This window comes from Zingiber officinale, unplaced genomic scaffold (genome assembly GCF_018446385.1).
Source record: "Zingiber officinale cultivar Zhangliang unplaced genomic scaffold, Zo_v1.1 ctg246, whole genome shotgun sequence".
NCBI lineage: Eukaryota > Viridiplantae > Streptophyta > Magnoliopsida > Zingiberales > Zingiberaceae > Zingiber > Zingiber officinale.
The window spans coordinates 23771-39099 of NW_024589918.1; the positions used below are offsets into that span (position 1 = coordinate 23771).

Sequence of the window (15329 nt, forward strand, 5' to 3'; positions counted from 1 at the left end):
TGTTCAGAACAAAAAGGTGTTACATTCGCATCATTGTCAATGAGTTAGTTTTCATCTAGAGAATAACCATGCTTTCTAATCTTTTTTTTTAACACATGAGCTACACTAGATAGTGAATGGAGTCATTGAAATGGTAAAAGAAAACTATTTGGTAATCAGCTGACTGGAGTTTGGTTATACATGCCACTTATATTCAATACACAAGCCTATTGTATATTTATGCTATTATCATGCTAATCATGCTTGCATATTCTTTGCTCTTTTGCAAAAAATAAATTTAAGGATTTGCTAAACATGCATATGTATGCAGATTTATCCTTTTTCCAATTGTTGTTTAGTTTTTTTTTGCATCTTTGTGTAATTTATGTTTTTTACACAAAGTACACAAAGTTATTGGCAAGCTACTAGTTTTAATATCATAATCTTTGTTTTTACTTTTCTTTCATTGCCTTCATCATGGTTCTACTCATCCTAAAAGGGTTTGATGATGTTTGATATATAGAGTTGAGGAACCATTTGAAACTTTTAATTCTTTTTTTCTTGAGCCACAAAGGCTAGGCCAAACGCTTGGAATTCCTAAGAATAGTGTAAGGACAAACACCGAAGCAGAAATATATGTAAGGTTTTGCTTTCTAAAAGCATGATTCTTCTTTAATCCAAAATATCTATCAGCTTAATTTTAGTTGTTTTAGTTCTTCGTATTTTCTTTAGTCCACGATTATATTTCAGGCGTCTAAGTTGTGCAACCTTCTTCTAAAAGCTGTATGGAATGCTCCTGCATTAGGTGGCTCATCATGCATTATATGTAAGAGTATCTTTAGGCTTTGAACTTAATTAGTTTTTTTTTTGTAATGCAGCTTTGTGTTTTACAATTTTGTAGATCCATATTGTTTACAATAAAATCGTGGGATGCTTACGAGAAGAGGATTAGATTAGTGACCTATAAGTATCCATCATGGGTACCATTAAGTTTTTATGTTTAAAGTTTTATTCATGATAGACATAGCCTATTTTGTTTTATTTACGGCGAGAGAGATGCACTTATTATGCCTAAGAATTCTGGAATTCTTCCAATGGTCCTAGTAGCCATTATTCTTGTTGGCCAGCAAGGTATTTAATTTTTGCTCCCCCACATATTTGGTATTTTCTTGTGCTTTATAAGGTAATTTCTAGTCTTGACTATAGATATTTGTTGCCAGAGATACAACAACAAATTCCAAGGATTCACAAGATGGCCTCATCTGGTCCAAGATATCAAGAGATGAATACATGAGATATGCATTCGAGGAGTGTTATATCATAGTATTAAAGTTATTTTGATGTTGGTACTTGGACATCTGTTAACTTTTTTTTAGGTGGAGAGAATCTACAAGGGTACATATTAGTAAAAAGAAACATACAAGCTTCAGGTTAACCAAGTTACAGTTCGTGACGCCCAGAATTTTTTGCTTTAACTGGTATTCTCATATTCTCTCTCCATGCAATTTGCACTTTACTTATCCAATATTATTTTATTTACCTTTTTTTTCTTCTATCAAATGTTCATCTACAAAAAAAGTTGTGTTGGGTTCCATCAAATTTTGGACGTTCTACTTTCTTGCCATCTTAATGTTAGCTAACCACTACTTATTACAAAGCTTGAGCTGTGTAAAAAGAGACAAATTTCTAGTGGTGACAACATCCAAAATGGAGACAACATCCAAAATGGAGAAGTAGTGACAAAGTACAAATGGTAGCAACATTCCAAGATAGTTGTACAAGCATCAAATCTAGAGGAGGTATCATTATTATTGTATGTCTTGGTTGGTTCTTGGATATAAATATCTTATGTCTTGCATATAAACCATTATAAAATGATAAATGATTTATTATAAAGACTAACTGTTATTATATATGATGTCTGTTGATTGCATATATATCTTCAAAAATAAGATGAGTAGAAATTGAGGAAGAGTATTTTATCACTAACCTTGTTAAGGCCCAATAATAAGTTCAATCTAGCCTAAAATGTAAGGACTTTCATGAATCCCTCACAATTTTTTAACATACTAAAGAAATCTAACTTAGCACTATAACACAAACAAAAGGGTCAAGTTTAACCTCCAATATTTGTCTCTTACATACGTTAACATGCCTACATTGTCAACTCATGCAACCCAAGAACTTAATCTGACATAGAAAATAAGTGCTAATAAGATAGTTGTTAAAACATCAAGTTAGCTTCTAGCTTAGTATGCACACAATGAAGATTGATTTATATAACAATTTGATCAACCTGATATAGCCAAATTCCACAAAAAATTGGACCAAATTGATAAAGAACAAAATAACATCTCACAAATATTAGAGATTAAATTATTATTTTATTGATAGAAAAATATCAATACATTAAGCGACGACTCTTTATAAACTTACTCTAAACTAGTAAAACTAAAAAGAACTTTAACAAAACTTTAAATATATTAATCTTTTTTATACCAAAATAATTGTCATAGTAGAGTTTCTCCCTCTCGCAAATTATAACAATTTTTTTTCTTAGCCACCTTACTCTTCACACCATTTTAGTGAGTGCTTCTTATCCACACTTCCCTTCTTCCTCTTCTCTTCCATTATTTTGTGTTAATGGCTTGTTTTTAAGAGTAATTGCTCAACTTTTCCCTCTCATTCTCTTAATAAGCTTGTAGAGGTTACAAAAAAGGTAAGTAAACTTTCATCCCTTTATTCGTATTTTTTATACTTTATGCTTGTAGTGAGTGCTAAAATTTTCAATAGAATATCCTGTATGCACTAGGTAACAGACTTATTGCATGCAAATCATAGGTTTAATGCATTCTTTTGTACCAATGCAATAGTCAATTTTACATGTATAAGTTTTAATTTTGTTTATTGATTGTTTTCCTTATGTTTTCTGTGACACAATTTTTTCCCAAGATTATAGATCTATTCAGAATGGTCTCTATACAATTTTTAGATTGGTTGAAGTGATTTGTGAGTAATTCCTTTGCATGACACATTTTTAAATCGATCTTCTTTCTTTTTACTAATAAAAAAAAAAAATTTTTAGTGCTCTTGTAGTTTTACTAAACAATCCTAAGATCTTTGAGAGAATTTTTGGACCCAAATATATTTTAGATATTATTGGTTGACTTGAATGCATGTTCTCTTTCTTGTGATTTTTTTCTCTTTTTATTGTTTTTAGTATTTATCTCTAAGTATTTCTCTTATGATCGAATCCATCCCCAACTTTTTGTGCTTGTTAGCACATGATTAGATGCATTGTAATCATTATTTATTTGTTTTTTGATACCATTCAGATAATACAATTCTCGTAGTGGTAACCGGAATTAATTGGCTGACTTTCTAAATTCTAATCCTAATTATTCCTATAAAATCTAACTTGATTTTTTATGTGTCTTGAACTTGTGGGTAGCATCAATAATAAATTTTGTTATTTATAAGTTGGAGCCAAATTTTGTTGTCTGGGATTCTTTAATAAAAAAAAAGGTAGATCCGTTACCTTAGCGCCCCCCTAGTGCCGGCCCCACGGATATGGAGGGAGGTACATGCAGGTACATAGACCATAGGCGCATGGTGGGGTAAATCCCAGGTCGTCAGTTCCTGAGAATCGACCCCTAACCATTACGCTAGAGATGTCATGTGCCCACCGTTTGCGCTATGCCCTGGGACGTCTGGGATTTTTTAATGATTTGAGCTATGTTGCTGTAAGAGTTTTGATTGCCCTTGTATGTGGCTTATGAATCGTTGGATTTGAATATTGGTTTGTGTATGTGGCTTCTTTTGGTGTTCTTGTTATATTAGGGATACATAAATTTTAATTCGGATTGTGATTATGCTGTGTTGAGGAGTTTTTTTGGTTTGCCTGAGATTGTTCATTAAATCTAGCTTTGATTTTGTAATATTGTCCTCAATCTTTGCCTTGGGTTACTTGAAGTTCATATGTTACTTGTATTTAGTTGAGGGAAATCTTTCTTGGGCAATACTTGGCAGCTCAAATCACTAATGGAGATGGAATAATGTTGGCATAGTGCTTGTTGGATTTAAGTGGGGCTTTCTTGTCCTTGTTGATAACGATGAAGTTATCATATGGACAAGTTGTTTATTGGAGTTTAGAGTTTTATTGGGAAACAACAACGAACATTTACTTTAATGATGAATTTTATATTGGGTTGAGGCGAAAAAGGGCTACCGACCAAAAGTAATATTTGGAAGCATATGTTTTATTTCTCCTAATTTATGTAAACTTCTAATAGACTGGTTTTCTCCTTGTATTTAGTAATGTGCAGAGTTACTAGAGGAATTCATGAATTCTATGAAAAGATATGGAAAAAAGTACTAACTCAGGTCACTGACTAGATCTCCTCATCGCGGGTCTATGTTGAAACAAAGATTGGTTTTCTCCTTACCTTTTCATTGAATGAAGTGATATAACTTGTTTCCTATTTGCTATTGATTAAATTAGGTGAAGCTCTAAAGTTGTATGACACATATTTTTAAAATGATTGCATATAGGTTTGTATTGTCTAGCCATAACTACTGTTGTCCTGCTTTTTGTTGGAGTTTCAACAACATAAAATGATTGCAATAGATAACTCATTAGTCATTCTATAGATTTCTAAGTTTTGTTGCTTCATATGACATTTTATAGGGCACTTTGATAGCTCATTCATAAGGTTGTTTACTGCTAGCATGCTTAGTGGGGAGAAACCTACCCAAACATTGGTGAGTGCTAATATTATTTGTAAGGTGATTTTCATATCCAACTAATGAATTTCAATTTAATTGAATATCTTTTAAGCCCCCTACTACGAAAAGTGCTACTGCAAAGCCATGTATGAAAACAACAGATGGGGTGGGACAATTCAAGGATTTTGTTGAGATTGGAAGATATTGAGGTAATTTGTCTCAACAAAACTCCAATTCTATTTTTTTTGGCATTAAAGATCTCTTGTTTTCTTTTACATGGAATTAGATTGCAAAGTAGGAAAAAAATTAATGTAGAATAATTATTCAATAAATCTTTTGGGTATATTTGTTTGCTAATACTCTATTTCTGATTTGGTTCTTAATTTCTTTGATTGTGAAATGAGTTTAGAGAAAATTGAAGGAAGATTGGGATCATGTGTAAAGGTGGAACTGTCTCTCAAATAAAGAGCAGTGTTTCGAAGGAACTGCTAGCAGGTAATGAATCCCTCTTTCTTGTCATTATTATGTTTAGTTGTCTAGCCTACCTATATGGTGTGCTTTCATATAGGAACATAAGTGATACATCAAGGTTGTCATTCTGTGTAGCATGTTTCATTCTATTAACTCCATATAACAATTGTAAAGTAGTACAATCAACAAAATTTTCATTCTTGTAATGATCTAGAATATGTCGTAAAATCAATCATTATAACATTGATGCTAGCATGGTCAAGGATTTATTTTGATTGAGTAAGAAATTTGATTTGTTTTTATTTTAAAATTTGTATAAGCTGTTACAAGATGCTTTGTTGATGTTCAAGCTCTACAAAATCATGACATCCCAAGGTTTCCGGTGAAGGCATTTCATGGATGGTATCTGTAGTTGAAGACTTTCGAATTGCACATATAAAGCTAAAGGTGCTATTGGAATCTTTTTACCGCTTGTAATTCTCACAAAATCCTCTCTTCAAAGTAAGTGTTGGTTATAGAATTTAATTAATTTTTGCAAAGAGTTTGGGCTGTAATCTACAATCAGGAAAGCGTACTGTTAGACTTATTGGAGTCTTACATAAATTTGTAGGCTCAATTTTTTTGACTTTTCAAATAATAATTGTTATGACAATGAGAATCTTAAGTTTTGCTTTATGAGACATTAAAGGTTTCCTCCAATGTCAAGCTTACTCTTTTGAGTCCTTTGGATGCTAAGTGTGAAAAGAATGCATATGAGGTAAAATATGAATTATGCAACATTATCTTTTTGTTGGATTTATTTAATTCATCACTATGGTTACTTACTTGACAATTGTCAGGGTGTGTTGCAACAAATCCCAAGAAATTAGTGAGCGTATTGGATTCTCTTTTTCCGAATCTAGATATGATTCACTTCCTCGTGAGGATGTTAATGCAAAACACCTAATTTGTTGAAGGATCTGGGAAATTTTGACTGGAAAGTATGAGATTCAAACTCATCATCCAATCTTTTATAATTTCTAGCATTTTTGTGTTAATAAAAACTGAATTTGATTCTCTTAATGGATAAGTTCGTTTGGAATCCATTATGTTAAATCTGGATGAACTGTATTTCTGTTCATCTTTGATATGATATATTGCATTGTCATGGGTAAAAAGTGTTACTCCTATTTATTCTTCTTTCAGTTATAAGGTCTATATATGTGAAAATGCTTTTCTTTGGTCATGTCTCTTTATGATTTGCTTGGTTATAGAGTAACTCTTTTTTTTTGTAAATTTGTTTGTTCATTCTCTTATGATTATTACTTTGTAACAGATTACAAGTGACACCAGGAAACTTGTCTATCACACTTTAATCAAATTGCTCGAGGTGCCAATATTATTCTTTCTAAAGAACTTGCCTTCTCAATTTATACCCTCAAATATCTAAATAACTATTGTTATATGCATTACTATCAACTCTTTATTCTGTTCATAGAATTTACCATCTAACAAACTACTATTACTTCATTTATTTTCAATTCACTGCCTATTGTTCTTTATGCTATCTTTTTCAAGACAAACTTTTTTGAATATGATGATTTTTCTAGGCATCTTCCAACATGCTGGAGTTTTTGCTTGGCATTGCTTAAATAGATGAATTTAAGTTGATGGATGAAGTTGAAAAGTTCTTTGGTCATTGCTTGGCATTTTTCATAAAGTTTATGGATTAGAACATTTGCAAAAAGGGTTCAATTATTTCATTGCTTTAATTCATCTATTTTTCCCTTGCAATGCCAAAGGTTCATGAATACTTTACAAAACAAAGCCCATGGGCTCATTGTAAGAGTTGTCAACTAAATTTGATCTTGATCACCTCCTTGTAGATCTCAAAGCATGAAACTTGGTAGTTTGGTTCTTCTAATTGCCTCTAAGATTTATACAATTTGGGGTTGATAATATTAGACTCGACCAGAAATCCAGAAATAAAATCCAACATAAATGTGACACGTTCTCAAACAAATATTAGAATAAAAGCCAGAAATCACATAGTAAGGGCATAAATATGAAAACATGACTGATGTTGATCCATTTATGACTGATTTTTAAAAAACAATTAGCAACTTTTTAACATCATGTAGATTTCCATTTTGGGAGTTTAGGTGATTTTACATCACCTATACTAGTTTTAAAAAAAAATAGTTTGCTGATGTTTTTTTTTAATGTTGATAGAGAATGGCAATTGTTAAAGTTAAAATGACATAACATAACTTGCTGACATCACATGTGATTGCAGGAATTCGTCTCACTTGTTATTACTTTTTCACTAGAATTCTTTTTGTTTTTAAAACAAGTATGCTATTTATCTCTTCTTCACTTTGATAGAGTCATGCAGGAAAATGAGCATTTCTCTTGTCTAAGTTGAACTATGATCTTCATAGAACATGATGTTAGTTATCGCTGTATTCTTTGTTTTTTGCTCTCACTTTGATTTGGTCATTTTTGTTCCACCAATCAATATACTCTAACTTTGTGAAAACTTCTATAGTGTTAATGGAAGTACACTCAATTGCTTCATTTTTGAATGACACTGCTCACAGAGTGTTAATACCAATTTTTTCCAGGTATTTTCTTGGGAACCAATACTATGCCATGATAATGTAGATGTGGGATGGTCTAGACTATCAGATATGGATGTTAACGAGGGAAAGCTTCTTGGATGTTCATACAATCAAAGTTGTGTTGGCATATGGGTTGTGGACCTCTCTGTGCGTGTTCTAACTCATTCTATTAGCCTTAAAAATATATTTTTGCTTCTTGAGAAAACATTAAATTGTCACTAAATCTGTAAATATAAAGTTTAATACTAGTTGATATTATGAAATGCAGTGCATTGAACCATATGCAATTGCTAGTCCTAGATTAAATGATCATTCAGGCCAAAGTCTACATCAGATGGTAATCCATCTATGCCAGCTGATAACATAAAGTCTAGTATGAGGAGGTTATCAATATTACAGAGTTTTGAAACAAATTCTAAAGAGACAAAATCATTATCAGGTAGGCTATTTGAATAGTTTATATTGCATTTTTCATTTCACGTGTTTGGAAAAGTATGAGATATGAATATTTCTCTTTTCTGTACTGCTTTATATCTAAAGCAACAGTCATTGCTCCAGCCAGGTGCCCCTCAAATAATTGGGGCATGTGCTAGCACGATAGCACCTCTGACAACACCACCATCTGTTTCTTCCTTTGTAAAAAGAAGTTTATCAAAATTTCAGTCTACATCTGACCTTCAGACTAGCAAAGCAGATATGGCACCTGTGATTGTTCCAAGAACTAGCCCGAGGATACACTTGCCCTCTGATTTTACTAAAGACTTTGGGGTTGGTAAAACAATGTCATTTGATATCCAATCAAAATTTACTGAATTTTGGAAGGTGTCAAACATCAAAGAGAATTTAGATAAAACAGATATCCATTCAGTCTGGGAGCAGTAGTAATATTGAACAAAATGAATTTCTGGGCCAGACTCCTATTTCTTCTAGCAATGCTGGAACTCAACATGTGTCAGCTGAAGCAAATAATTTGGATGGTGTTAAGAACTTGATTAAATAAAGGATCAGGTCTATCTAATTCATTCAATGAACCACATTTGCACTTTGATAAGGAAAATTGTAAGTCTGATACCACCTTATTTTGTTTTGTTAGATTATTCATGATTCCAACTTATCAAGATTTCTTGTTATTATTGTTGAAAGCTGTTAGTTATAGGACATTCTAAAGCATACATCATCACTGTTCGATGTTATTTTGTATTTCTCCTTCAAATGAACTATACTTGTAGATATTAAATGCAATATTTCTTTGCAAATCATGGCATAGATAATGAAGAGAACTTCCTGAGTGAAATTTCAGCATTGATAATTTTCAATCTTGGTTGGACTGGTATAGATAAGGTAGATTTTGTTGGACACGGGAGGAAATCCATTAAAAAATTAATCAGATTGGTGATGTCTTATTTGCACACTTGCAAGAGAGATGTCCATGTCTTCACTATTTTGGACATATTCACCGCATTTAATTCGACCTTAGCTAAAGGGCTAACTGAATCAACCATAGCCAATCTTGACTAACCATGTTCAATATTAAATTTGTTTATGAATCATTCAATATGCTTTTTCTCATTTCAGGGCACAATTTCTGTTGTCGGCTTTTTGGCGTTTTAAAAATAGTTGTTGGAACATTGGTAGAACACAGTTTCTTATTCCTTGGTGTTGGAGAGGTTTTACTCCTAATCTCAATTGGTTTATTTGGTCTATTGAATGTGTTTAACACTTTAACTTTGATTTTTTTTTCACTTGTGTATTTTCTTGTGAACATCTTAGTTTCCCATTCTGGGAGTATGAATTCCTATTTACTTATGCTTCGTCCTTGTATTTCATATTACAAATCTTGTAATGCATATAATTATATGAGAAATAGATATAGGAAGATCATGTCTATTAGGATTTTATTTATGAGGTGGGCTTCTGCTTTTTTAAAAAGAGGGTAGAAGATAATTTTTCCGATTTTGTGGTTTGGATCGAAATCTACTGTTTGCCATAATTTCGCTATGCTACTTAGTGCTAAGTGTACATGTTACATTTTATGTGACTTTAATTATTGCACTATGTAGGTATATGTTTCAAGAGTATTTTAACTAATCTCAGTTAAAATGTTTGTTCTGTTTATACGAATACTTCTTTAAATCTTTTCCTTATCTTGATTATCAATACAGGCTGGTACCATAGATGTTAAAGCAGGTTTTGAACTTAGTCTTTTTATTATGTGCATGAACAACGTTTTGGATGTGATGATGATAATTTTAGATATTGGCAAATTTTGGTTGTGGATTTCTTATGGTTGTTGTAGACAAATGGTGCTCCATTGGAAGTGACTCGCAAGAAGTTATGAATGGTCGATTCTAAGGTAAGGAAGAGAATCTTGGACCTTGGTTATACTTATTACAAGCATACAACTTTTAATTGTTTTACTTTGTTGTTCATTGTTTGCATTGTGATCCTTTCTGGGGCTTAATTATGAGCTCACACAAGGATTCCCTTCAACATTTTAAGCAACCTTGGGCACATGATCATGAACCTGTCAATAATCTTGTAGTTATCAAGGTATTGCTGCCTCAAGTGCCATTCTGGTTTCTTGGCAGGTGGTTTCATGGGCTAAATGTTTACTATGCACTTGTATATTTTCTCTCTTACTATGTGTGACTCTTAAGCTATATCATTGTTGATGATAAGAATGCTTTCTCCAACTCAGGTTTACTCTTTTAAAGTGGTTTCTCTAGTAGTCATGTTTTCATTTAGTTCTTCTACAAGTATATATTACAACACTAATACTTTATCTTATTTTTGCTGTCTGAAGTTTGTACAAATTCAAGCGGACTTTCTACTAAGGAAGTAGTTGAAGCGATGGCTAATTTTAATGAGGTTAGCTTCTACACCTAGACCTCTACCAAATCCTTACCATAATGCATTTTTACAATTTAACTATATTCAGATAGTATTAGATCCAATGCACGAGTTCCCTTGCATTGATTTTGGCTCAATCCAACCCTACCTCTCAATCAGAATGTAGTGTAGAAGAGGCATATATGTGGAGTAAGGTAAGTTTTCTCTATCTTTTTGCAGCAATAGTTGCATAATTCATATTCACAATTTACTTTGGTAGTTAAGAATTTGGCTTTCATTCACATGGTCAAGCAATATTTGCTAGTGTGAGTCCATTTGATCCAATTGAATATGATGGAAAAGTTCTTGTGCCAGGACAGGTTTAAAATTTTTATTTGTTACAAACTAACCTTTGGTGTTTCACTTTCTTCTGGTCAAATAATGCATACATCTTCTCGAGATTTGGCCTTGGGCTGGTGATCTTCGGAGCAACCCGTGTGCACAATGATGACATGCTTACGTGCAGCCTGAAAGTTCACAAGTGGAATCACCATTACTATATTTCTATTTTTGTATATCAATATTTCAAACTTGTTCCATATACCATAAACCCATCGGGAACATGTTTAATCAACTTTGAAATTTACTTTTCCATATATTCCACAAAACTATGGAAAGTAGAATAATTGTGGTATCTTTTGTTGGACAACAAAAGCTTTAACTCCTAATGAAGTAGGACAACTTGGACAAAGGAATGGTCTACCCACCATTCCCCAACATTAGGAAGATATTTGCTCATATTGCTGCGAATGTTGCAGCAAAAGTGTAAAATACCGAAAATAGGCGAAAATTAATAAGGGAATTTTTCGAGATTTTTCGGGAATTTTTGGGAGCACGTATGGACGAGTTTTCGAGGAGAAAAGTGGGTCTGGAAAAGCCTGTTTAGGCCACTCTGTTTTAATGAGGAAAAGTTTTATTTTCTTTTTCTTTTTCTTTTCTTTTTCTCTTATTCTTCTCTGCGTGCCCGACATGATATGCTGCGTACTTATCAGCTCAGCAGTCAAATTTTCAAACTTGAACAAGGTTCTATGTCAGTCACCAATTATTTTGCTACTCTGAAGGGGCTGTGGGATGAGTTTGACTACTACCGGATGGAAAACTGGAGTTCCACTGATGATCATCAGAGATATTTAAAGCTTCTGGAAAAAGACAGAATTATTAAATTTTTGGATGGACTTAATGCAGAGTTTGAAAACTTAAAAGGGAAAATCCTTGGTCTTGATCCTACTCCCTCTCTAGAACAAGTTTACTACAAAATTCTCAGTGAAGAAGGTAGAAGAAGGACGATGAACAACAAGGGGATTTCCACGATAAGCCCTCCGATTGGGGAGACCTCTGTCTTTATTGGTTCTGCAAACAAGTTCCGACCTGGGGGAACTAAAGGACGAGGAGACAGATTTTGTCGGCACTGCAAGAGGACTAATCATGATTCAGATTTCTGTTGGGAAAAATATCCAGAAAAGAAACCTGAAAAATTTAAACATAATGCTAAGAAGGCTCCTAATAGTGGTAATATTGCTATCCAAAAGTTAGAAAATGAAGAGATTATTGGTTCCTCTGTGCCTTCTACCACTGTATTGTCTTCTACCGATATTGTTAACCTCCAGCATCTTCTCTCTCGGCTTCAGGCTTCATCTTCTGTCTCTACTCCAGTTCAAGCGCACACAGGTATTCATAGCTTGGGATTAAGTGTTACTGGTCCCAGCTTTCTTTTACAGCCCCTGGGCCATTGATTCAGGAGCTACAGATCACATGACAAATGCTGCTAACTCCTTTATTTCTTACTCTTTATCCTCTGGGTAGGAGAAAGTGATCATTGCAGATGGAACCAAAGCCACTGTTGCTGGCAAAGGTTCCATAAAACTTACAGATCATTTTTTTCTATCCTCTGCACTTCACGTTCCTTCCATTTCTATTAATTTACTTTCTGTTAGTAGCATTACTAAACAACTACACTGCTCCGTAACCTTTTTTCCTGATCATTGTGTCTTCCAGGATCTCGAGACCAAGCAGACGATTGGGACTGGCCGTGAAGTAGGGGGTCTTTATTATTATCAGCTTGAATCAACATCTGCTCTGAAATCTGCAGCCAAGTGTTTGGAAAATAAGCATCAAGAAATTCTTTTATGACATTCTCGGTTAGGTCATTTGTCTTTTCAGTCTTTGGAAATTTTATTTCCTAGTCTCTTCTTTTCTGTTCCTCTTCAGTCATTTCAATGTGAAATCTGTCAGTTATCCAAACATTGTAGAACCCATTTTTCTGAGTCTATAAAGAAGAGTTTGTCTCCATTTGATCTTGTTCATTCGGATGTGTGGGGGCCCTCTCCTGTGACTTCGTTGGATGGCTATCGATATTTTCTTTCTTTTATTGATGACTACACCCACTGTACATGGCTTTATTTGATGAAAACTAGGGAAGAAGTTCCTCGTCTCATTCAAAATTTTTATAGAATGGTTGAAACCCAATTTAGCTCAAGGGTGAAGATTCTTCGTTCTGACAATGCCCGTGAGTACTTTGCACAGTCTCCATGCAAAGGCACACTTTATTTTAGTTAAGCTTTAGTGAGCTATGCAAGGCACAATATATCTCCATGTTTACAAGTTCTCTTTTGGCTTAATTCTTTTGTTGATTCTATTCATTGAGGATTAGATCTTCAAGTCAATCTTCTTTTCTTGCCTCTTATTAATCTACCTTAATAAATAAGATAGTGGAGTCTGTTAGGGTCGAAATGTAGCTAGAGGAGGGGGGGGGGGGGGGGGGAATAGCTAGTCGCGCTCGTCGTTGCTTGCTTCTTGGTGATGATATACAGCGGAATGTACAAGAAACAAAAATACAACGCTAACACAAGGATTTACTTGGTATCCACCTCAAGAAGAGGTGACTAATCCAATGATCCACACGTGACACACTCTCCAATAATGAAATCACTCATTTACGGTAACTACCAAAGGCGGAGAAGCCTTACAACACTCTAAGTACAAGAAGAAAGAAAGGGAAGCAAATACAATTGAAATCTGACAAGATTTACACTGGAAACCATAACCCTAGCTTCTTCTTCTTCTTGTAGATCGCCTCTTGACTTGGACGTGCACCAGCACTTGCCTCCAAGAACCTTCAAGAACTGGCGGTGAGAGCTCGGAGAAGTTGCTGTGTTGATCGGCGAAGAATCGGGCGAAGAAGTTGCTGAAGAAGACGCTCCAACGGCTTTATCCAGCGCTAACAGTCGGATCCCAATCGATTGAATGACTCCTAATCGATTGGGGAGGCTTTGGATCGATCGGTTGATCGATCCAGAGCGCCTCTGTGCTCTCTGGAAATTGCCTGAATCGATTGCCCGATCGATTCAAGGCTTTTCACGATTTTCCAGCGCTCCAATCGATCGCCTGATCGATTGGAGGCTCCCAATCGATCGGGTGATCGATTGGGAGGGCTTCTGTGCAACGGCGTCACTCCCCCAATCGATCCACTGATCGATTGGGAGGAGTTTTTGTCACGGGACTCACCCAATCGATTGGGTATGATTCAATCGATCGGTTGATCGATTGATCCAACTTGATTTTCCCTAATCAAGTCCCAAGCCCCTAAAACCCAATATCCGGTCAACCATGACCTGTTGGGACATCATGCCTAGCATCCGGTCACTCTCGACCTGCTAGGACTTCCTCACCAAGTGTCCGATCAATCCCTTTGACCCACTTGGACTTTTAACCTCGTGCCAAGTATCTGGTCAATCCTTTGACCTACTTGGACTTCTCATCTCGTGCCAAGTATCTGGTCAATCCTTTGACCTACTTGGACTTCTCAATACCAGGTGTCCGGTCAACCTTAATCCACCTAGATTTCCACGTGCCTGACTTCGCTCACCAGGACCTTCACCTAGCTTCACTCACTTGGATTTTCATACTGCTTAGCTTCACTCACTAGGTCTTTCACTTGACTTCACTCACCAGGATTTCTCAACTGCTTGACTTCACTCACCAGAACTTCTCCTCTGCCTAGCTTCACTCACCAGGACTTTCCTTCTGCCTAGTTTCACTCACTAGGTCTTTCACCTGGCTTCGCTCACCAGGATTTCCCAACTGCCTGGCTTCACTCACTAGGACTTCTCCTCTGCCTAGCTTCACTAACCAGGACTTTTTTCTCTGCCTTGCTTCACTCACAAGGTCTTTCATAACTGTCTGGCTTCACTCACCAGGACTTCCCAGTCAAGTATCCAGTCAGTCTTGACCTACTTGACTCTTCTTCACATCTAACTGGTCAACCTTGACTAGAGGAGAATTGTACCAACAATCTCCCCAAATGAACGATTGCACCTGCAATCTCCATGTATTGTCAGTCTCTATGTATTGTCAAATATCGAAACCCAAACATCAAGACTCAAACTTGAGCCTTCTCAAGCTTAGTCAATTAGGTCAACCTTGACCTAGGGAATATTGCACCAACAGAGTCTAGACCATCTAGCAATTTTCTCACTTAATTCATTCATTTCTCAGCTTTCGCGTCAGCTTAATGCATTTTGATGATCTCATTTATAAATTCCTTGAGACACCAAATTTTCTCGTTGAATTTTATTTTTTGAATCTTCATGAAGCCATAAGCGACCAAGATTGACCAAATATAGCTAGATGTTATTTCTACTTTTCCAATTTTGTTATCATTACTAT

The 15329-nt window shown here is 34.9% G+C and overlaps 1 protein-coding gene and 2 long non-coding RNA genes across 5 annotated transcripts; all 3 read left to right on the top strand.

Moving 5' to 3' along the window:
• The first annotated feature begins 684 nt into the window (after positions 1-684).
• Positions 685-5786, top strand: LOC122037234. 2 transcript variants are annotated; one of them, XR_006127587.1, is made up of 5 exons: positions 685-1778; positions 4667-4740; positions 4817-4913; positions 5114-5199; positions 5496-5786. It is a non-coding gene; the product is annotated as an uncharacterized LOC122037234 (long non-coding RNA). The 2 variants fall into 2 exon arrangements; XR_006127588.1 differs by having other exon boundaries at positions 5526-5786.
• Positions 5787-5833: 47 nt separating this feature from the next.
• LOC122037220 lies at positions 5834-9727 on the top strand. Its single transcript, XR_006127583.1, has 6 exons — positions 5834-5932; positions 6015-6155; positions 6491-6544; positions 7779-7922; positions 8044-8214; positions 8316-9727. It is a non-coding gene; the product is annotated as an uncharacterized LOC122037220 (long non-coding RNA).
• A 1916-nt stretch (positions 9728-11643) lies between these two features.
• LOC122037237 lies at positions 11644-13084 on the top strand. Of its 2 annotated transcripts, XM_042596677.1 has the most exons (3): positions 11644-12332; positions 12468-12516; positions 12660-13084. In XM_042596677.1, the coding sequence occupies exons 1-3, from the start codon at positions 11693-11695 to the stop codon at positions 12700-12702; spliced, it is 732 nt and encodes a 243-aa protein (XP_042452611.1). In that variant the 5' UTR covers positions 11644-11692; the 3' UTR covers positions 12703-13084. The 2 variants fall into 2 exon arrangements, with proteins under 2 accessions (XP_042452611.1, XP_042452610.1); XM_042596676.1 differs by having other exon boundaries at positions 12468-13084.
• Positions 13085-15329: the final 2245 nt, after the last annotated feature.

Coding starts and splice junctions, on each gene's coding strand:
- LOC122037237 (XM_042596676.1), top strand. CDS start 11,693: ATGTCAGTCACCAATTATTTTGCTACTCTGAAGGGGCTGTGGGATGAG. Junction 12,333..12,467: donor TCCAGTTCAAGCGCACACAG/GTATTCATAGCT, acceptor TCCTCTGGGTAG/GAGAAAGTGATCATTGCAGA.